The sequence below is a fragment of the Sceloporus occidentalis genome, unplaced genomic scaffold (assembly GCF_023333645.1).
Source record: "Sceloporus occidentalis isolate IW3139 unplaced genomic scaffold, rSceOcc1.0.p SCAF_34, whole genome shotgun sequence".
In the NCBI taxonomy this organism is placed as follows: domain Eukaryota; kingdom Metazoa; phylum Chordata; class Lepidosauria; order Squamata; family Phrynosomatidae; genus Sceloporus; species Sceloporus occidentalis.
In genome coordinates, this window is record NW_028317014.1 from 9,497,314 (window position 1) to 9,522,024 (window position 24,711).

Below are 24,711 nucleotides of genomic sequence, written 5' to 3' on the forward strand. Positions count from 1 at the left end.
CTTGAGCTTTTTAAATTGAACTGTGAACTTTGATGCAGATGTTTGGAGGATGGAGAGAAGGAAAGGGCAATATAAACAGCAGCAGGGATGAGAAGTGGGGGAGGGGAAGGGGTGAAAACAAAAAGGAGGTGGGGGAGTTTGCTCAGCTTTAATGAGTGTCAGACATAATAGCAGCAGGGATTTCAATTCATGGTCAGGGATGGAAGATTTTGTGGACCTTCAATTTCCTCTTGATTCCAAGGCTGAAGTATTAACCCTTTCATTGTAACTTGTCCATCCCTTATAGTGCTTCAAGGGTTATCTTTTTCTTTTATCTAGTTTTCCCTGTGTTAGAACTGTGGTATTGGCAAAGTTGGCATACATGGCTGCTGTAAGCTATTTAATGTCTTGGTACCCATGTAATTTTTATAGCTCATCATAGTAGTGGGATACAATGTTCTATTTGTTTTGCCTGAAGGATAAGCTTTATTTGAGGTTTACTAGGTAGTTTGGTATATTTGCATTTACTGTAAATATTGTGTTTTTTGTATGCAAAATATATTTTTATTTCCCAGCAAGTGTGCAGAATGTCCTTTATTTTACTGCGATGATATATTTGTGGGTAAGGTAACTCCTTGTTACTTTGTGAAATCTGTTCTCTTTGGGCCCCCTCCTCTTGCTGAGATACACAGATTGGCGGAGTAGTCTTAATGTAGATGTCTTTCATGGTGCTATGGGGCCACAGAAGGGATCGCAAGGTTCATGCAACCTCTTGCCTCAATATTTTCCATGTGAACTTTGTTGCGTTAATGGATGACATTTGCCAGGCCATACTAGATATTCCAAGAATCAGTGTACTTGAGATAAAAAAAAAAAAAATTACACAATCTATACATTTGCTGGTTTGGATACTACAGATGATATGCCTATTAAATCTGTCATCTGAAAACTCATTATGGAATCAACTGCCTAAGGCCAGAATCATCTGACATAAGAATCAAATTATTCTCCCCTGCTCGTGTTGTTGCTACTGGTCACAAAGCTACCAGCTGAGCTTCTCGCTTAGGAGAGAAATTAATGCTTTTGTTCTCGGCTGCAAATGTGTGAGATGTCCCATTCTCGAAACCTACTGGAATATGTTCACCAGTCATTTTATAATATATTAAAAAAAAACAATGATTATAAAGAAATAGATTTAGATCAAACTTGTAATATTAAAATCTAAATTTTGGGCTGCTGTGATTCAAAACATTTTGTTAGCTATTTTCCATTTGAATATGTAATCCTCATTATGGCAAGTTTGTCTAGAAAAAGATATAACCAGATACTTTAGACCATGTGTAAATCTTGACTTATCCCTTTTGTGAATGTACTACCTTTTGACCCTCATATGGTGACTATATGTGTGTAGGGTGCATTGATCTTTTTTCACAGGGTTTGTATACCAAATGTGGTTTTTGTGGCTGATATATCACAAGGCCATTTGGCCAGACTTTGCGCCTCCCTACACACACTCACACACACACTCACACTCTACCCATTCTGAATATTATCTCTACCATTGTCTGTCTAGATAATCTTTTATAGATACCTTACCATTGAAACTATACACAGCATAACATCAGTGGCCATGTAATGATTGTGGTAGGTTTTTTTTCTTCCCTATAGAATCCATCCATGGCATTGGCAACATAGATGATGGGGGGCAGCCCTGCCAAGTGTTTCTGTGGATGTTGGGGAGTCTTGTCAGTCATCTCAAAAATTGATGTCCCTGGACATCATAACTTCTAGGTACTGATCCTAATACTTTCTATAAGTCATCTGAGGAGAATTGGGAAGATTGCATTTTATAGCTACCCCTGCTTAAAAGGAACTGTACAAGAATGGGTTAAATAGGTCACCATCCACTATTCACTGAAAGGCATTTAAACCGTATATTATATAACCCACAAAAAAAATAGCTGATGGTTTGAGGGCAGAGGACTGTTTTGGGCTTCACCCATATGAATGCATGTTCTGAAGGGAAGCATTCCAAAAATAAATACGGCTTGTAAATTGTCAAAAGAGCTTGCAGTCTGTCGTCAAGGGCAGAATTTGTTGTATTAATGGGCAAGCCAGGGCCCCGTTCTCATTTATCGCTAGTTACAATTTGGACAAAACATTAGTGAACCCCCTAGCTTATATTATGAATAAGCCTTACTTTTACGTTTATTCACATATTCACACATTTTTATTTTTTTTTTAGTTTCTATGACAATGACGTATCAGTACCTGGCTTTGTGTCGCACGGTAATTAATAATTCCCTGAAATAAAATGCTAAATGAGACAAAGGTTTGAAGGATTATTTCTTGGTGATGTTTGGAAATTCATCAGTACAAAGAGTTATCTGTGCATGCAGGCGTTTTAGAACAAGTTAGATACCAGCAGTTATTGATTGGGGGTTGCATTTTTAAAATGTCTAAATGCAAACAAGCTCATACTGACAGGAATACAGAGCAACGTCGGGATAGGCAATAGTGTCAGTACAAAGACGCCAGCGTCCGTGGCAAGGTTTGCGAAGGTCCATCGAAGCAATGTTCGTGCCGACCCCTGGCAACCATTTCTAATTGTAGAAGAGGTAAAGACGAGAGGAGATAACGGACATATGGCCAGCTGATCTACTGGCTTGATTTTGCATTTTACAGAGCGTACATAAACAGTGCTGACATTATCTATGCTGAGGAGCACATGTGTAGCATCCCCATCCCCCAAAACCAAGGCTTTTCTCTGTCCAAGACATCTCTGTGAAGATAATTAACTGAATGCAAAACAGCTTGGCCTGTACACTCGGACAGGAAATGCCTTTCAGTCCTCACAGGATGTAGATGGTTAAAGAGAATCGGGTAAATGCTCATAAATGGGAACAGTAACCCAATTAGGTCATTTATTTATTTATTTATTTTGCTTAAAGTCATCCTATTTATTTCCCACAACTTAAACTAATTAGTACGAACAATTTATCTACTGTTACTAACCTCTGAGACACTAAGACAAGAACATATTAAAAAAATTGGCATAGAAATATTCGTGGTTTTTTTTGTTTTGTTTACTCTGCAGCTTATATAATTACATTAACTTACTTTTAATATATTTTCTTTTTTTATATAATGTCTGCTTGCTAGAAGTTTCATCACTGGCCAAGGAAAAATAATCTATACATTAGCTTAATAACCCCCTGCTACTAATATTTCAAAGTCCCTTGTTAAGTGAGGAATTCTGGGACAAGGGTATAAATACGGTACAATTGGCACAAACGTTGCATTTGTTTCAAAAGTGATTCACATTTAGCAATTCTTACCGACATCCTGGTTCCCAATGAGGAGGAAACACGGAGTGCAAAATGTCAGATGTGGGTATGTTGCCAAAATGTGTGGAGTTGATATCTCAATGTTTTCTGCCAATGGAAGAACATTCCTGCACATGCCTGGTATCTGATTATGGGCACTGGCCTCCTGAAAAATAACCTTTTAGCTTCAAGTTATAGTAGAGTGCTAAGCAAATCGCCAATATCAATGAGACCTATGAGGTTAGTTCACTCAAATAGTCAAAGAGTTGACGAGAGCTATTGTTTCAATTCCTTGATTTACTAACCCCAGGGAGCTTCTGCTCCTGCAATGGCTTGTCTGGCCCTATCTAATGCATAGTTATATCATATTAATGAGAAGGTGGTAGAAAAATGGAAGACAAACCCATGGACAGATGAAGGCCTGAGCCTCTACATCAGGAAAATGGGCAGACTAGATGGGACAAATGGTTCGTATCTGCTGTCAAATTATATTTCTATGTTTCTCATCTAGTGAATTATACATTATAAAGGGCCTGTTCTTTCCTTCCTGCTGGAGACACCTACATGACCATGGCCCTTCATAATAAATATTAAGGTACTGGAATGTAATCCACAGTTCTCCCTTTAGAGAATAAAACACTGGGTTCCAAACATCTTGGTTTTATTTCTGACTCGTACAGTCTGTATGTTGTGATAATACAGCCAAGTGAACAGTGACTAATTCTGAAATGTTTGTTAGAGATTCATTTTTTAAACAATATATTTTTATCACATAATTGTATTTTGCAGTATAAGTCACTAGACACCATTCCCTTCTTAGCCTCTAAATTGAGTCTTACATTCCTCTAGTTTTTATGTTGAGCCAATGCTTAGATCACAGGCTTAACCACAACGAGATCTATTTTGATGCTCCCTGTTATTATGTAACCATGCTCTACCCTTATATTTTATTTTTATCACACTTCTGGTCTTTTTGGTTTCCCAATGTACACGCACATACATAAGCAACATCTGGGTACAAGGGAGGGCATTAATGTAAATACCAGTTCTGCAGTCGTCCTTTTGTGACTCACTGCCGGCCACTGGGGGCCGGTGTCTTTATCTCCAAACAGATGGAGCATCAGAACTCTCTTTCCCATGAGGCACCTCAGGCATCTGGCTGGATTCCAAGTTATTTGAAGTGATGTGGTAGACGAGGGACAAGGCTTTTAATTATTGACAGGAAAGGGTTTTCATGGGGTCTTGTTTACAAGGTCATTGATGGCAAATTAAGATAACAAGAGAATAAAATTTGTACTTGGATTCACTGATCTGGAGAGTTGCGGCCTTGTTGTAAATTTATATTTACTTGGTATGATGTTAAGGGCTTTGTAAATTATGTGTAAAACTAAAGCCGATGGGCTGCTGAGGCCCGCAACCCCAAGTAGCTGTTTCCTAATGTACAGTGGGTGGCCCCATTTGTATTTATGGAATGTATTTCCATGTTGTTTATTACTATAGATGACTACTCGCCAAGATAACACATTGTTGTGAATACATTTGCCATTTGTATTTCTTTTTGTAATTCTTTAGAATGTGTAGTTCAGCCTCATGGTACCTCAGCAATGTTTGGGATATGTTGATGTTCCTTAGCAGCTAGTGATTGCTGAGTCACGTTGTCATTGCTATTAGTTAATATGTAAATGCATCTGTTGTTTGCTTCTTTTTACTGGTGTGTCCATCTTGTCCAACGATGAGAAAATCAGGTAGCAATCTAAAATAAAGTTAAAATATGTATAATCTTAATTCTATACATATTGATAGCATATAAATAACATAAATATAGTTTTTAGTTTAAAAATCTATTCTTCCTTCCAAGAACGGAGTGGCCCTAGCACTTTAAGGCCAGCGGCCTCCTGATGACGTAAGTGTGGCCGGCTGCACACTACATTTTTATGTTCGTGTGAATGTGTGGTGCTATTGACCAGTGGCCCAACAAGCTTTGGAACTGTGTGCCAGATGACCTATCCATGCCTGCTTCCAAGAATTGCTTATTTTGATCTATTATTATACATTGGTTGCTAATATCATACCAGTTTCATGCCCGATCTGCGTTTAATGTCACAAGCCTAACAATTAGTAACATTGCTGATTCTGCAATAGTTGATGTTAAACACGGTATAGTATTCTGGTAAACACGGAATGGTAAGGCACCACAGTGGTTTTGTTATATTAAGCGGACATTATTGTTCCGTTTCTATGGTGTATTCGCAGCAATAGTTGTATGTAGCACTGGTGTTACTGGGTATTCTTTTGTGATGCAATTTTGCTCTTGTTAAATTCTTTCTTTATAGATGTTCATTGGATAGTCAAATAGCTTCCCTGTGGAATTAAGCCACTCAATTGTATCACAAAGCATTCTGATAAGATTAGGGTAAGCAGTAAGATAAAGTTGCATGTATTCGGTAAATACTGATAAGACAGGAACATTATACACAAAGCAGACATTCTAGCAACAATTTCTGTATATCATGAAAAATACACTTCTAAATGAACATGGCATTTAACTGGTAGCTCTTAAAGTATGACAGAGTCTAATTTGTGGATATGTATGTGTGTATTTAATATTGACTTTTTTTTTTTTTTTTTCCTTTTACATTTTAAGGCCCCTGCTATGGAAAAGAAGAAACCTGTGAAAATGACTTCATCTTACATCAAACAAATATGCAAAGATGGTATTAATATACATGTCCTCTAAATCATTACATGGATGTTGTTAGAATCAGCATTGGATTGGACAGAACACAAAAAAACTTGGGATGGGAAACCATAGCAACAATTTCACCTGCCTCATTGATGACTCCTTTAAATACAACCTCTATGGGGCAGTTTATAGTGTGGTGTTTATCCTGGGATTGATCACAAACTGTGCTTCACTCTGTGTCTTCTGCTTCCGGATGAAGATGCACAATGAAACTGCCATTTACATGACCAACCTGGCGGTGTCTGATCTTCTATTTGTGTTTACGCTGCCTTTTAAAATTTTCTATAACTTTAATCGACACTGGCCATTCGGAGATACCTTGTGCAAGATTTCGGGAACCGCGTTCTTGACAAACATTTACGGAAGCATGCTTTTCCTTACCTGCATCAGCGTGGATCGTTTCCTAGCGATTGTCTACCCATTCCAGTCCCGAACCATTCGAACAAGAAGAAATTCTGCTATTGTCTGCGCTGGCGTCTGGGCTATTGTCCTTAGCGGGGGTATTTCTGCATCACTATTTTCCACCACTAATATTTCTAAATCAAGCACCACATGTTTTGAAGGGTTTTCCAAGAGCATCTGGAAAACCTATTTGTCAAAAATCACTATATTTATTGAAGTTGTTGGGTTTATTATCCCCCTGCTTTTGAATCTCACGTGTTCGTCTTTGGTTTTGAAAACGCTGAGGAAGCCCGAGACATTGTGCCAGATTGGAACCAACAAAGAGAAAGTTTTGAAGATGATTGTCGTCCATGTTGCCATTTTTGTGGTTTGTTTTGTGCCCTACAACTCGATCCTTTTTCTGTACGCTTTGGTTCGCTCGCAAGCTATCGCAAACTGTTCGGTGGAAAGATTTGCCCGGACAATGTATCCAATTACTTTGTGTATTGCAACAATGAATTGCTGCTTTGACCCATTTGTATACTATTTTACTTCCAAATCGTTTCAAAAGTCATTTAACATCAACCCTCTGATAAAAATGGACACCCTTTTTAAGACTGATTCGGCTGCAAAAATTGCTTTGCCGATAACACAAGAGGATCTTCATGAACAAATGAACATTCATAACAGAGGAGAATTAATGTCAGAGTCTAACTTCAAGGACTAATGTTTGTAGTTATGTCACGGCAATTAGAATGGCTCTGGAACTATAATTTAGAAGGTTTGTTGAGCTGGACCTGGTCAGTATTATAAGTGGAAATGTATTAAACTAGAATCTTTAATTTAAATAGAGAAAAAACCTGTTTGTAGTATTGTACAAAAGTCACAACTGTGTTTTTCTTTAAAAAAAAAAAAAAAACTTATGTAAATATTACAAAATACTGTAGATATGTCTTCTGCTCCTTTTCGTCTGTGTTTTAGTATTATCTGTTATAAACCACAAATGGCTAAATATTGTTAAATATAGGACTAAAATACATATCTGTTCCTATTTAGATTAATTCTGGAATGCATTGGATTATTCATTGCTTTTTTTTTGTTGTTCTGATTGTGGGCATTTCCAAATCTATAAAATCTATTAACCAATATCTAGAAATGAGTTGGGGAAAAAATTTAATTAGATGTTGCCTGGGTTAGATTTGATGCTGTACTCCATGTAAGCCTTAAATTGCCTCCTGCACAAGGGAATTGACTCATCCACTATATATATATATATATATATATATATATATATATATATATATATATATATATATATATATATATATAATTCTTTGCCCACAGTTACCTGTGAAATCTAAGTTTGATACAACAGGAACCTGTCTTAATTCTTTCTTTCGATTATATGGAAAACAAAATGTCAAGTCCCGCTAAACCTCATTGTGCCCTGCTTGTTTTCTATGGCAGTTAATGGCATACATGTAATGTACGGTGTTCATGCCTTATAATTGGATCCTTTAGCTGGGCAAGTGTTTAAGCAACATTTCTCACTGAAATGCAGCTCAAATTACAGAAAAATAGGGCAAAACGGCAACGTTCATCAACCGCTGGGAAAAACTGGTGGGAGTGGCCCATTTAAAGACTACGTATAATATCCTAACAACAATATATTAACTTATGATACTGATTTTGCTGGAGCTCAGCAAAGTTATTATTTAATTAGTACTGTGTGTTTGTGTTGTGCAATTTCATTGCTTTGAGAGGCCACCTCATGTGAATTGAATAAATTGTTATATTTCACAAAGCAAAAATCTATATGCGGTATTGTTAAACATAAGCCAAGTCGGTTTTTACTATATATATAACTTATGTATGTGATAGACTAATGAAAAGGGCCAGTCTTTAATAAAATAATTATATAGTATATATTTTAAGAACATATAGGAGTTGTGATGGTAGAACTTTTTACCAATGTGCAGCCTAGCACTTTAATCCTTAATTTTTTTTTTCTGGCACCAATGTAGAAGTTATTTGTTGCTGTTTAAAAAAAACATAAGATCTATTGAGTGGAACAGAACCTGATGATCATCCAATTTAGTCTCCTACTCTACTTCCACTAGAAATTAAAAACACGCCAACCATCATATGAACTTTAATGCCTAAGATAGCTGGGAACCCTTTCGCCACCCGGATATTTAACATGCAGGATACAAGATCTTCTTACTGGCAGTCAGCCCCAGTGCTGGATCAGCAAGGGTTGTGAGGGGGTCTAATAAGACTCCCACCCTTTGCACATAAACAAAAAGCTCTCCCATTGATTTCAATAAAAGCAAATTACCCGACACTGATTGGCTGCTCTTAGTAGGGGTGCTAATCATCGGACCATGGAGGAGACAGGCCGCTGCAACTTCTCCATAAGGGGAGTATTCTGTTTTTTTTCTTTGTTAAAACATGTTAAATAATGTACTTGTAGGGCACTTTAATATAAATTCTTCTTTGATAAGGCAGCATGAGACAACTGTCCCTTTAAAACCAATCTCAATTGAAATAAATAACCACTTTATTGTATGTTCATGCTATCAAAGCCCGAGGTTGTACCTGCAATGTTTCCAGAGCTTTTAAACAGAAGTAAACTCAAAAACATAAGATATGAAAGAAATACAGTTAGACAAAATATACCTGTAGTCGTATGATAGAAGGATGCCTTCATTTGTACCAAGCATTAGTAGCGGGTCTGGCGCACATTTTTAGTTGTACATAAATGTTGCACTCATGTCTTAATAAACCATACTTAATGGCTACTTTAGTTTAATAATTTAATTGAAAAATAATAGATGTCCATTAAGGTTTTTTTATTATTGTATTAAAGAAAATTGCCATGTAACTTAAAACATTGCTTTTTAAGTCACTAGAAGCAAGAACTTAAAGGAAAAGCAGCTCTGGAATGTCCATTATTTATAGGCAATGCCTAATATTTGTTCCTCTGAAGAGATAGTAAAACAACGCAGAGTGATTTTAAACATCTCCCTTACCCTGCCTCTACTGTCCATCCACGGCTCAGATAGAGACCATTTGTTCTGCAGAGTATTTCACGGTTGTTAAAGGTGCTGATCCACTTAAGGGAAAAACCTTTATAGTATGTTGAGCTAAATGAGAGGCAGATCTGTCATTTCACCAATGTTTTTTTAAGTCACCATAGTAACAAGCAGGACCAGATTGGGGATAACGAGGTAGTCCAGGCAGTTTAAAGCCAATAGATGGCTGGATATGTGCAGCCGTACGCCACATTTTTATTTCCACGTATTATTCTGCAGGATATGCCCAGCTGCGCAATACAGCACCTAATCGGCTTGTCCCACCCTGGTAACAACCGATCAGTACCTGATTCTTTGTCACATGTCAAGTATGATGAAGGCATATGTTTACATGATAACAAAAGTATCAAATAATGTTTCTAATGCTACATTTACTTACAAATGTGTTAAATACAGACAGGTAGTAGTGTATGTTTTTGTATAAATGTGGGTTGGGGATGATGGAAAAATATAAAAATCAGAAAAGAAAATGGGTAAGGAAGACAAAAAAAAGTGAGGAAAATAAATCAGAAGTGGAACTTTAAGGTAAAAAAAATAAATTGGGGGGGGCAAAAGAAATTGGCAAGGAAGGTTAAAACAGAGGGGATAAAAAGACCCAAAGAGGCAGAAAGCAGAGAAAAAAGGGGCAATCCCGAGAGAGCGCGGCATTCCTATATAACGCTTTCAGGGCCCAAAGCTCCTTAATTTGGAATATGTTCGGAAGATAGAAGTCTGACATGTCCGTCACTCAATCTTCCAGACAATTACCCGGTCTTCCAGATATTTTTTGTTGGCTGCTTTGTTTGCACCTGGTGTCATATCTGCCAATTATGTCTCATATGCTTTTATTTGCCCACAACACAATTGTTATGCAAAGAGGAAGCTTTGGCTTTTCGTGATTTTTGCATATTGTAATGTTTTTTATTATTATAGAGTTACAGACATACATTTAAGATATAGCAAGATGTTTCCTCTCCTTTAAGTAAATAATTACTTTAGAAATATGTTGATTTGTAACGAGAGTCAGAGTAAAACATATACTAATCTGTCCACGTGGCCAGAATGTATCGTTAGTGTCTTGTTCCTTGATGTACTACCTCTGTTTCGCTATTGATTCTCTGATAGTTAACTCTCTGTAGTCTATGTTTAAGAATCTATCACTTGAGAAGGGCAACATTAAATTCTTGTATATAATTGATATCCCACTGGATATGGGCTGCACAGCTTTCTCCCCACAGGTGGCTAATGAGTTGTTGCTCAATAATTAATTTTTCATATATATTAAGGACCCTGTGGGCACAACAAGGATATGAATAAAACATAGCAGCTGTGCCTTTGTGTGGGATACTGCATTAGGCCTAGTGCTGGAACATGTTGGACAAATATATCCTATGGGGGCTGTGCCATGGTGGTAGAACACACACCTGGAAAGAAGTGCTTAACCACATTTAGTTGTGTTTTACAATGCCTCTGAAATAATGTGTTCCTAATGGAGAATGAGCATTTGGTTATCTCTATACGTATAAAAGTCTTGTCACTGTGGAATTGCTGCCATGGTGTGTACAGGGTAAAAAGGGGCTGCTGCATAGTGTTTTGTGCGGTAAAGAATGGGTCTGTTGGGTGATGTCTGCTGTGGGGAGAGGGGGTTACAGGGAGTAGAGGGGCTTTCAGATGATGTGAGCTAGAGGGGGCAGGGTATATGCTGCATTGCATTATATGCACAGAGGAAAGGGACTTTTGATAGGGTTGTAGGTGGCTACCAGGTAGTATTGTGTGAGAGGTGCTGCTGGATACTAATAGGTTACTAATGAGGGAGAAACTGGTGGAGACTGGATAGTGTGAGAGAAAAGAAGAAAAGATAGGGAGAGGGAAAAATAAGAAAGAAAGGAAGAAAAAGAAAATCATAAAGAACTAAGTGAGAGATAGAGGTAAAGTATGAAAAGATGGAGGGATAGAAGAGAGAGAGAGAAATGAGAGAGATAAGATCTAGAAATATATAGAGAGGAAATATCATCTATCCTTATATTCCCAGTTGAAATAATTACATTTATAGGCTAAACTGGTGGTCCCTGGGGGCTGTGTTAACTGTGTTAAGGAAAAGATTGAAGTAAAGTGATTCTTTATGTGTCTCTGTAATTGCATGCAGGGTTGTAAATACATTATACCTATGTGATTTAACGTGGAGTAAAGTTACAATTTATTGCCATTTTTCTCAGCTAAGAAATTGTGGTTAAACTTATCAATGTAACAGACAACTGTCGAATATGAAGAAGGTATTGGTTGTAACTTGTCACTGACAAATCCACATAAACACGTCTCCTTCCACAGATCACTAGCTGGTCGTTCTTTGGCACTTTTAAAAGAGTTTGGATGCATTTGGATTGTGTCCAGGGTACATACACACAGGCAAACTGTGTTGTAAGCATAATGGCTGCCTTTTACGAAGGCCAAAGCTTACAACCATCTATTTGCAGTTATGCTGGGAAAAAGGCCTTGTGGTTGATATTCTCATATGAAATGAAACTTTACTAGTATGTGCCAGAATCTAAATGAAAGGATCCACTATTTTTGTAATCAAGTGGCTTTGGAAATTACACAGAGGTCATATGTTGACTGAGACTCAATGTGTCTGGTTGGACAGTTCTTCAATATCTCAGATGGATTAATGGCTATGTAGCTTCTGGCCTGTATATAAATAGCAAATTAACCAGTCACAGATATGGATGTTTTACCCCAATAGATCATTTGGGTGATAGGAGGACAATTTACCAAAGACAGAAAAAGAAAGATATTTTTATAAATATAAATTACAGAAGGATTGACCTTCTATTTCTTCAACAGTGGAAATATTGAAACATGGGATTAAAACGTGGGAGGTCAAGGGTTTGGGGAGATATCCCCACCTATAATGTAATTAGTAACATTTTCTATCATTTTAAGTGCTGGTGCAAGTTTGTTTTTTTTTCCTTTAGGTTTACCTATCCTTATGTGCTATAAAGGAAGAGGTAGTATTTGTTTTACTTTATTCTTCCTTTTTTGTTTTATATCCATCATCTTGCCATACAGTGACCTTGGTATGGCCCAAATGCAAGTGAATTGTTTTTAAAAGACACCCAATTCCCTTCTATTTGTATTTGCTGAATGCAGCTCCTAAAATCTTGTGCTTAGTTAATGAACCCACAGGCTTCACAAATCCTAGGACCCTGGTAGATATGATAAGTAAAATGTTACTTGCGTCTGAGTATTTTTAGAGGGGATAAATTGCAGATGGCCTTTCTGCAATTGAAATGTTCATATATGCCTATTCTATTTTAAGTTCATACATATTGGTATATGGGGTGGCACTACCATCTAAGGTTATTATACAACTGCTTAGGGCCCTTACTGGTCTAAGGGGCACCATCTAAGAGGATAGAGGGGAGACACCTATAAACACATAAGGTAGAGTCTACATGAAGTTATATCGCTGCATGATGACCAAGGGCCAAACTAAATTATTTCGCTTAGGGGTCCCAAAAACCAAGAGCCACCCCTGTATGTCATCGCCTGTGGTAGATGGTTAGGTTGAGTAATTTAAGCTGAGAAGAAAAGCTTTGATGTAGAACTGTTTGAGACAATAATTTTTTACTAGTCTTAGATGCATGCAATAAGAGACAGAGGTAAAAATGTGTATGTATAGACAAGACTAGGTCTGTCCGTACATAGACCCCTTACATTTGTGGATGAAATGTAAAAAGATGGAAGTGTTTATATAAGAATGCACAAAAGCCTATAGTTATACCAGCATGCTTTTTCTTTTTTAACTACTTTTTTCATCTCAATACAATGTTGCCTTCTTGCCCCCAGGAATACCTATTTAAGTACAATGGATTAGAACATGGGCAGAGTATATTACCCCTTTGAAAGTCTTAATTAAACTTCACACATGAAGAATAAATGCTAGGGGCAAAATTAATGTATTGCAAAGTACCCAAGGGTTAATGCATTTATTATGGATGGAAGTCAGTGGAAAGCAGGAGATGCTGTCACTTTTTATGCTGCCTTTAATAAAGATTACAAAATGGCTGTATGCGTAGTACTCATTAAAGGGACACTCCAGCTATCATATGAACTTTAATGCATATGATAGTTGCGTGGTCCCTTTCAATTTTTGTGTGATCTATTTTGCAAATGCATGAAGGACTCTGCAAAATCTCCCCATCTCCCAGCTAAATCTCCCGCACGGTTCAGCTAAACACATCTCCCTGCACATAATATGCTTTACTTCAGTCGAGCTGGTTGAAGTAACGTATATTATGTGCAGGGAGATGTGTTCTGCCTCTGTTGACCGTTACATGCAGATCAGACCCCTGTGCGCATGTGGACAAAGTACTCCCATTGATTTCAATGAGAGCACTTTCCTGCCAATGGTTCACTGTTTCAAGCAGCCAGTCAGTGGCAATAACAGTCAGGAGCATGGAGGAAAAGCGCTGCTTATGCTGCAGGGTAACCTCCTCTGTGTCAGGTAAGTGCTTTATTTTTATTATTATTTATTTTTATTTTTACGAAAAAATATTAAATGACTTACATGGGTGTCAGGGACATTAGAATGTCACTTAAAAAACCCCACCTATCCCTTATCCATAGTGGGGGATAGGTATATGTCATGCTTCTAACTACTACCATGTTGTATAATCAGGGTCAAGAAGCAAACAGTACTAAATTTCCCATTAGGCACACTAGGGACAAGCTTATGGGTCTCTGAGGTCTGGACATTACACCTCCACTGGCCTCATAGCAGTAGCCTCACTGTGCACTCCACTGTAGCCAGGATTAGGGTACAACACTAAAGAAGCAGCTCCCACAATATAGAAGGATGAGTAGAGCCACATGCCTAATTAAAAAAGCTTTTATTTTGTGCATATGTATATATGTATGTGTGTGTGCCAAGGGGTCTTAAACCCTGCTTACCATTTCTGTATTACTGTTGCTTAATATACTTTAAGGTGAGACATAACATAGTGGGACCCCATCTCAGACCAAGAAAGGACAGTACTGAAACAGCCTATCCTATATGAATGTGCTTGCTTTAGAGGAGACCTCCCTGTTAACATACCAGACTGGTCCTACTCATTAGGGCAGTCCAGACCCGAAATACATAGCAAGTCTCCTCTGCACAAGGAACACAGCAACCGCAGGCATATGTTTTAGACTTTCATGAGCCTCATCATTGTGCCACAGCTGGTACTCCTTTTTGGGGCAATGAGCCAGGGACCCATGTCTGGGCATATCCTGAATAACCTAAGGTGAGAAAAACAAAATAGGTGCCTGACCCAGAGCAGTGGGATCCAGTCTGATTTAATACTAGAGAGGTCTCCTCTGTAATGGTGCAAGTGGGCAAAAAAATGGCGATGCCCATCCCGAGTAGGTACCTTCCTATAGGGCAGGCTATTTCAGCGATGTCCGTTCTCAGTCCAAAAATTCCAAATCAAATTAGGAATTCTAGGTGGAGACAAGCCAATTCAGACACAATGTTACTTTTTGATTTCTCATTAGCTGTTCCATGGGCACCCTGATTTGCATAATCCTGCTACTTTGAAGCAAAAAGCAAAACTGCATATCAGTGCACTAGGGCCCCCAAGTGTTTAGAAGAGATATTGCATCCTCTATTGACTTGAATGGGACCCAACTTATAGGCACTCACAGTTTAGCGAAGAGATCTGAAAAAGTGTTCCGTTTTAACTGATGGGCAAATTCAGCAGGGCATGCAGCAATAGTTTCTTGGTGGCTAAATCATTTAAGAACATGAAATAGGTTTAATGGCCCCAGTGAATGAATACTCATCTTACAGTCATTGCATAATAAATACACAAGATGTAATTAGGCTGAATAGTGCCATCTGGTGGCCTGATTAGTATTATCATTATTTGAGTTCATTTTTTTACCTCTCTCCTCCCCTACTTAAGGCTTAAATATACATATCTTTCATATGCTTTGCATCTTGTGTTCCTGTGCCGGGTCACACAATGGGGTAATTAGGAGGAACCTGCCTGTTTTCCCCAGGATTAGTAGTGGCAAAATACTAATAATTGTTTTAGGTTTAATGCACATCAGAGTGTCTATAACCCTTGTCTGTGTAATATCGATACCAAACCTCTTTTTAAATTTGAAGTATCATTAATTGATAAACATTTTGTTTAATGAGATGTTCAGCAGCAGTGTCTGGTTCTTCAGATTATCCTGATGAATACATATGGTTGGCTAGGATGAACTGGGCCTTATCCCAAGAGTACATTTCTATCTGTCAATGGTAAAATAAAATAAAAAATATCCAAATGTGCTGTCCTGCAGTGTAGGAGGCTAGTTGGCATGGCTCGAAAATATCCTTGAACAAAAAAGGTTTACTTATTAACATTCAGTTAATAAGTCCGTTACGTAGTTTTTATTAATACTGGAAAGTATTGTGGGCTTTGTTTTAGGACACAGCTTAGCCACCATACTGCAACCAGGGGTAGCCTGGCTCATAGGGAAGGGGGCAATTCTTCAAAGACCGGTATGAAATGACTGTGCTATAGTAGCGCTGCAACTCCATGAAAAAGTTTTAGATTGTGGTGTTAGAGTGCCTGAGTGTGTGTTAGTCTGTGTGTAAGTATGTGAGTGTGTGTTTGGGTTAACTATGGAGGGTGGGGGCCACTTAGCATTACTTGCTGTCCCAGGTCAGAAAGTGCCAGCCCTCCCCTGTATACGAGAGTGGCAATTCTATCTGAGAAGAAGCTACACATGTCACTGGTGAAGAAATGTAGCTTATACTATACTATCTTATGCACAAAATAGTTCCGAAACAGATACATTTTAATCCATCATGTGAGAGCTGCGAATTTTGTTTATAATTTAAAACAGTTTCCTGTAATAATTTAACCACACAAAAAGTGTCCGTTAAACAGACCACACAAAACGTAACCATTCATCATGAAACCATAGCTAATGTATAATTCCACAGCACTCTGCCTTGCAAGGAATCAGTCATTAAGTAGATTATCTTTATTTTAAAAAGCAATACATTTCTAAACATAACTTAGAATTGAGATCAGCACTTTTCACGGTACCCCTAACAAGTTCTGGTCATTATAGTCATGTTTGCCTTGTACTTATTGCCAGTATGGTAAACCTTTCTACAATGATTCCATTATCCATTATTAATACTAATGTTTTCTACTAATCTTTTAGACTAGCAAAAATAAATGAAAGTTTTTACATGCACGTTATACTTCTTGTGGAAAAAGAATATATGTTTACAATGCACGCAAAATACGTAATAAAGTATATTATAAGTTATGACAAAGTGCAAACAAATGAGCTAGAAAGAGACGGTCAGACGGAGTTATTTTAATCTTGTTTATTTCTTCTATAAATAGTCATTATAGATTTTTAATCTCAGTAGTTATAGCCAATATCCTGGAATTGTTATAATAAGTAACCTTTAGGATTTGCACATAAATTGAGTTTACCATTGAAAATGCGTACCCGGCTATGAACAAGAATTCTTTTTAACCTCTAAAATACTTGTGAATGTATTTCAGGAGTGGATTTGTTTTTCTCATTTTGCTTTTTGCCTTGCCTCTTACACTACCGCACTCAAATACACTTTAATGCATATGATGACATCATACATCCAGTAGAGGGATGCATTAGAACCCTCTTCTTCCATTTCTCCATCCTTCATTTCCAACAAACAAAATTCTCGCTCAGGTGTGTGCAAGGTACTCACCTGCAGACATCTCCAGCACTGGCTCACTTACGGGGTCCAACAAGACACCCCATGATAACCCCGTGGGGGTAATTTTCAGAGAGTGATTTGCTTCATCGAGAGCATAAGAAACTTTACCCTGCAGTTCTTGAACCGCAACAGTTTTAGAAGGTAAGTGATTTTTTTTTAAATAGTCAAAAATGCATCTTAAAATACTGCAATTTAATATGCATTAAGGTTTGATGAAGTTATTTGGGACAAGACACCGTGCCTTTAAATCATCCTCTTATATTATTTCCAGTTGAAGGAATTGATCAAACTCAAACCAAGCTAAAACAAGAAGAATGGGGTTAAGAATGAAAAGATATGGGGGTACCTTCTATCACAAAACCAGCCACCTTAATAAACAAGCCCTGCTCAATAAATGACATTATGAATGACATCATGGAAATCATTTCAAACTCACAATGATGGGACTCTCTCCTGCGTCATAAAGGGGAAATGGGTTTAATGAAACATTATTTATATGTATATAGAGTTATTCCTAGATTTTGCGTGTTATGGCAAGACAAGGGGAGGATCATTAGAACAATGTGTCAAGCTAGTTTTTTTCTAAAAGGAAGTCTACGGTTATATTATTACTAGTTTATATTGCTTCAAAGCAGGTGCATCCTGTCACCCACCTCCAGAGCGAGGAGGACATTTGTTCAGAAATGAAAAAGACAAATATGTAAGATGGTATCATGTTGGTGTACTTTTTCCTACAATTCCCGCTTTATCTCAATCATTTAATGTGTTGAAATGTGTGATATCTGAAGATCAGTCTTCAGAAAAGATCATCAGAACCATGGAGCTTTTCACAGAGCCAAACAGAGAATGTAATCAGTTGCATGTATACCTGGGAACTCTCCGGGTTTTGCCCGGAGACTCTGGGGGAAGCACCGTTCTCTGGGTTGACACCTGAATCTTCTGGTTCGCAGTAGCGGGGTCCTACCACACACCCATTTTTCCACTTAAATGAGGGTGTTGTCAGTGAGAAAGCCCTCAACGTCAGTGGGAAAGGCCACTGACATCAGCTGGAATGCCTACGAAATCAGTGGGACCGTCCACCGATGTCAGTAGGACCGCCCGTGATGTCAGCAAAACCACCTACTGCCACTAGATCAGCTCTGGCTGCATTCCACAAGAGGGTGTTCTGGGTAGGTGGAGCTTAAAAGGTCCCAGGTATGGTGGCATGTTTAGGCACACCATGGCACAATCCCGGGTGGGTGAATTTAGGCATGTGGTTGCACATCAGAGGGGGGCACACTTTGTGTCATGTTTTTATTATCAGCAGGATGGCAGATCCTCTAGTTCTTTTCTTGAGTAGGTTTCAGGCTTCATAAGCCTTATAGACATCAAAACACAAATAGCACACTACGGTTCTAAGCCACCTACACGCCATTCTCTTATGATGTGCTGAAAGGAAGAGCATTAAAGACTACTGGATCATGTCATTTATTTGGTCCGATACATTCGGTTTTTGATGGGAATCATGTCATGATATCATCCCTTCACTTACACATTAGCTGATACCAACCACATAGTTAGGTGGTATATTCTTAGTACTCTTGGGAATTAAGTAGTTAATATATAAAGTAGTAGGACTGAATGACAAGATAATATTATACATATAAAACCCCTTACAATTTTCCCAAAGTGATTATAACTCCAAGAAATTCCTTTTTTATTATTTGTAACTACATTCAAATTAGTAAATTTTGTGGTTCTATCAAGATAATATTTTTTCCAAGCTTATTTGGCAGTTACTTGAAAGTTACATTAAAATACAATCAGAAATGGAAGTTTCGTAACTTCTCTGCACGCAAGTCTGTAGCGAGTTTTATGGTGTAATGGTGTGATGCGTCATTTTGCTGTAGTCTGTTTATTTTATACAACCATCAGACACAAAGTCTTACTGTACATGTCACAAGACAACGTACTTTATGTATGAAGTGCGACCGCACGGTAACATCCCTCCCCGCAGTATGGTTATGGTGTTTTCATGGCAGGTATTAACGACAGTATATTTTAAGCTACTGTCGGTTACCATAGCAAGTGGAGATTCTCTTGTTTTTCATTGAATCGACTACTTCCTCTTCTTAGAGCTTTGTTTTCTGCGGACGTCTTTACAGAAACCTCTGTCGCGTCCGTTTCTGTACTGTTGGAAAGAATCAGAGGTAAGCATTGCTGCTAAAATAATGTATATTGATTTCGGGGGCTCGTGCTGAAATTCTATGTAACCTCTTTGGTAACAATGGCATTTTGCAAGATCTCAAGTATAACACTCATAATGTTTCTCGTTTTAGGACACTTAGATAGTGGAGGTATAGCATGCACTTATACTAAGTTACATGAAGTTTTTTCTTAACATATCCTGCAACTTTTGTCTTCATCGGGGTTATGGATGGATGCGTATTATTTACTTGAGATCAGCACATGGGTCATCTCAACGGGGTCTATTCACCCAAGAGAAGTATTGGAAATTCCTTAAAAGCCCTACCTTTTATAGGTCTAAAGAATGGTTTAAATTAATAGAAAATAAAAAAATATATAATTTTGCGTTAGTAACCCACCAAAAAACTGGTCCCTTAAAGTTGCACCTTATATTTCTTAGGGAAACAATGAATTTCCAGAAGGTAGAGACATGAATTGTCTGTTTTTTCGTGAAGGGGTTTAAACTGTGATATATTGTATGCTGTTTAAAGTGGTAATAAGGGCATATAATGGGAACACGCTGGTATTATGGCAGGGTGGTAGCTACCCTAGGTCTTTTCTTGAGTAGGTTTCAGACTTTATTGTTCTTATATGACATAAAAATATGACATAAAAATGCAAAGAGAAATACATCTGGAAAAATGTAATTTATTTGGCCCAATACATTCAGTTCACATACAAAGGAGCTCTAAGTATACAACCCAGAGAATCTACCTGCTGACCCTGTGACTGGGTAAAAAACCCTGAGACTCCTGGTAAATCCTGGGGTTTGCGGGTACATTTGGCATGTAGAGACCCTATTTTGAGCCACAACAGTGATATCGCCTACAAATGTATTTAATAACACAGAATAATCCCCAAAACAAAGCTAAAGTGTCGATGCATACAGTTTATAAGCTTCCTGTGGCTTGTGTCTAATCGTTGGTTTCCTTTTAACCACACGTTTGGCGAGACAGACATTATGATGACGTTAGTAGCATGCTAAAATGGGTCAGTGATGACATAGGTGCTTTACGTGTTTCATATCTCTTCATATTTTCATGTTATGTGGAAATGAATTGTCTCCAAACTATGTTTTCAGCGGTTTATGTAGATGCAGCTTTATGATTTTTCCTTTTGTGCTAAATTCCTTACATTTTTACAACTACTGTGACAAAACCCTTTAACCGAGGGCCATAAATGTTACTTCCAAGGATCCATAGCACCTTCTCCTAGGGCAATAATACTGAGAAAAAAACATACTTCAGACTGTGAGTTTTATATATAAGTGCACAAACCAAAATCATAAAATACTAATACAAGCCCAACTTCTTGCTGTCTTCCTACCAGACCTAGCTAAGCCAGTTGTTAGGACGTTCCGGGATATTTAGACCACAAAGGTAACCTGCCACCTGTTACTGCACCTCTTCTAAAAACTTCCTAACTGTCTAGAATTGTACCATGTACCAAATCAAATAAATTTCATAAAGTTGGTACTTGGCTAACTGAACAGCCTTAGGTTTCCACCTTTTAAGGCCCCATAGGTATCTTCTTCAGGGATGCCACCTACAGATCACAAGGGCAGCATTATGTTTGGCATTGGGTGTTTGGAAGTGTTTCATTTAATGAATAATTATCTAGACATAAGATTTAGCCTAGATAAACCATCATAAGTCCTCATCGAATTTCCACAAGCCATAAAGGACTGTGGACATCTTTTGAGGCCAGTGTTCACAAGCCCAGGTCTTCTCTTGGAACATCATGCCTAGAAGCTGATCTGTCGTATTAAAAAGTTCGCAAAGCGTAGTTACTGCCTACATGTTATTTAAAGTTGACATGTCATATTCCATAATGAGTCTTACTCATAATTCTTTAACCTATTTGAAATATACGGTATATATTATGCTTTATTATATTTGATAATGTACGAATTACGTCTGTTATTTCTGGTTGTGTTGTATGTACTATATTGACAATCAGAGAGGTGAAGCCAGGGTTCATATAGCAAGAATTTGTGGGAAATAAGTAAAAATCTGTGATTCGTTTGTCTATACAAAAAAATCTGTTATCATGGCCCCTTTAATTAGATAATTTTGTTTGAAATGTTCTTTTTTTTAATACAAACATATTTAAAGTGATAGAATGCTGATAACACATATCATGTTACTTATTTCAAGCAACTAGCATTAGAAATCCATTTGTAAGCAACATTTCCTGACCGAACATCCTTGATGATAACAAAATTCCAAGAAATAACAACTGTTTGGCAGAAATTCTGAAATGAAAACCAGTATAATTAAAAAGATAGCGAACGCTATTAGAATTCTGTCCGTGCTTCATCTATATTAATAGGGGGGATGGGGTCAGATACCAATTCTGGGTTTATTCGTAGTTTTGCCCCCCAATTAATTGGATGTTTTCTCTCCACAATTTGGTATTTTTTTCATGCCGTGAAAATACACTGCTCAGTGATTTATCTGGCGACTTTAGGTTTTTGGACATGCACAGCAGCTCTTGTATGTACGAACACATTGCTCCCGGTAGGATTGGACCCCCTGTGTTTGACCCAGGGGTGTCCTGTAAGTATTAAGCCATAGTAGCCTGTGCTGTTTCCATTAGCAAGTAGAGGATCAGAAAGACAATAGTAGGTATTTCTCATAGAAAAGCCTTAGAATAGGACAAGGTAGGGGGCTTCTTTATATTATTTGAATATATAAATATATAAAACTGCAAATGTATGGTATTTCAGTATCTGGAGACCAGCCATCATAAATATCATGATCTTATCGTTCATGGAGGAAAAGATCTCAGGCGTTGAAATGTAGACCAAAACGTGTGTCCTTCCTTATTCGTTCCTCTCGTTATTTATATATTTAAAGATACTTTTAATATTTGCAGCAACTTTCAGTTTAAAATCAACCCTGATTTAGATCAGTAAAATCACACTGTATCTTCGCCAAACGTCTCACCTAAATCCTGTTGATGTGTGCTATGTGCAAAAGCAGAAACGTAGTTTCTAAACCACGCGTGAAATGCTTGTAGTACAAGGAGAGTATACGTTTCCTGTAAGTTCTAGATTCACTAACGTTATAGTGAGAAGAAAGTGACAAAGAGCCACAGATGTTTACGATAAGCAAAAAGGGACAAAATTCATCCACCCAACCCATGTAACCGTGTTACAAAAGTGATGTCATGTACCTTCAATCCTTTACATGTCTCTGCCAAGATATCCAAAAGTGTATTGCAAGCTTTGCACATATATAATACACGGCAAGATTGTTGAAATGCCTCTGTTGAAATATGTGTATTTTTATAAGCTGCTTGGGAGTTGTACAAGTTCAGGTCAACAATATAACAAGGCCTGTGTGATGTCATCAATTAACATAGCATAACAGAAAAGTTATTTGATTGAACCTTTGATACCCCGCTCATTTCCAAATATTATGTCACATAGAAGATAGAAAGGAAATATTGTTTAGAAGAGCCTGATGATCTTCTTTTAACTTGCAAACATTTAATTTTTTTTAACAATATAACCATACCGTTAAAATGCCACATTTATTTCTTGGCAGGCCCATACTGGCACACTAGGCAAATCTGGCGGGCAGATGGCTGGTAGGCCTCATACTTACCTTTATTGCTCCAGCTGCTGATCAGGTCCTGTAGTGTGTGGCCACCAGCTTGTCACCAGTATAAAACCATGACTTGTGGCTTCGCTTATCCAGACAGCAGTCGCATGTATATCGTTTAACGGCCAAAGGCCTCAAAGTGCCACATAGTGAGGCCCTTCCTCTTGATTCCTTAGCATTTAAGTAAGCAACCACCTATGCCAATAATATGGTAAGGCCAACTCTGGATATAGCTGCGGTAAGTAGCATTGGTTACATTATGAGGAATCCACCGTTTTAATTTACTCTCTTGTTTCTTACCCTATAGAAACCCTGCCCTATCAAAAAGGTCCAGCAAGAATCGGATAAGAAAATGCAAAATGGCAACTCTTCAAAACTGCAGCCACGTGTCTGACTTCCAATACACTCTGTACTCCAGCACGTACATCATCGTTTTCATACCTGGACTTCTGGCTAACAGCGTGGCGTGTTGGGTCTTATGCAGTTTAACCAGTAAGAAGAACAAAGCCATCATCTTCATGATAAACCTCTCCCTGGCTGATCTTGCTCACGTGTTGTCTTTACCGCTACGGATTTATTACTACACAAACCATACCTGGCCTTTCAAAAACTTCTTGTGCCTAATGTGCTTCTATCTTAAATATCTTAACATGTACGCAAGCATAATATTTCTAATGCTTATTAGCGTCCAACGTTACGTGTTCACCACAAACCCTTTCAGAGCCAAAGACTGGAAACGCAGATATGACATCACGATAAGTTTTGTGGTATGGATAGTGGTCGGACTTTCTTGTTTGCCGTTCCCGTTGCTTAGAAGCTCCGGGTTAAACAATACAAGCACAGCCTGCTTTGCTGACCTGGGAATGAAAACATTAAGCGTTGTTCCTGCCTTGTGCATGCTAACGGTTGCAGAGTTAGCTGGATTTATTATTCCGGTAACAGTTATCGCGTTCTGTACTCTTAAAACAAGAGCTCAACTCACAAATAAGATTTTGCACTTCCAAAATATGAACGAGAAAAGGAAAGCTCTTCGATTGGTTGTGACGTGTGCTACTCTATTCTTCGTTTGTTTCGCCCCGTACCACATCAACTTCTTCTTTTATATGCTGATCAATCTGAACGTCATCAAAAACTGCACTGTACACAAAGTCATTCTCACTTTCCACCCTTTTTCTATTTGCCTTGCAAGTTTTAACTGCTGCTTAGATCCCATCCTTTACTATTTTACTGCATCAGAGTTCAAAAACGAGGTTGTCCGACACGGGTCCACAGTGATACGTGGGCGACTCATGAGCCGGGAGAGCCGAGAGTCATCCTTTAAAGAGTAACAGAATGGTATAGAAAAGATCTTGTGTGACCTTTTGGCGTGTTTAAGGATGGGCACTTGCTTGGAACGTCATGTTTCAAACATAGTTCCCACGGTCATCAAACATAATGTTAAACCAACGATGGAGAGAAAAGACTATTTAGAAGTAACCCGATGATGCTCTCTCATCTTGCAAACACTTAATCTTCTGGAGTGTTTTAATTACAGCAACCTTTACCTCTTGGTTCCTTAGCGTGTAAATAACTGGGTTGAGAAGAGGGGTTATTACGGATGGGATGATTGAGATGACTT

The 24,711-nt window shown here is 38.0% G+C and overlaps 2 protein-coding genes across 2 annotated transcripts; both read left to right on the plus strand.

Moving 5' to 3' along the window:
- The first annotated feature begins 6,103 nt into the window (after positions 1 to 6,103).
- On the plus strand, positions 6,104 to 7,156 carry LOC149298238 (lysophosphatidic acid receptor 4-like). The gene has a single exon (XM_089487788.1). It carries the CDS (start codon positions 6,104 to 6,106, stop codon positions 7,154 to 7,156), a length of 1,053 nt encoding a protein of 350 aa, XP_089343914.1.
- Positions 7,157 to 23,452: 16,296 nt separating this feature from the next.
- Positions 23,453 to 24,421, plus strand: LOC149298239 (putative P2Y purinoceptor 10). Its single transcript, XM_089487777.1, has one exon. It carries the CDS (start codon positions 23,453 to 23,455, stop codon positions 24,419 to 24,421), a length of 969 nt encoding a protein of 322 aa, XP_089343903.1.
- The last annotated feature ends 290 nt before the right edge of the window (positions 24,422 to 24,711 follow it).

Bases quoted from the DNA above. Each gene is read 5' to 3' on its own strand.
- LOC149298238 (XM_089487788.1), top strand. From the start codon at position 6,104: ATGGGAAACCATAGCAACAATTTCACCTGCCTCATTGATGACTCCTTT.
- LOC149298239 (XM_089487777.1), top strand. From the start codon at position 23,453: ATGGCAACTCTTCAAAACTGCAGCCACGTGTCTGACTTCCAATACACT.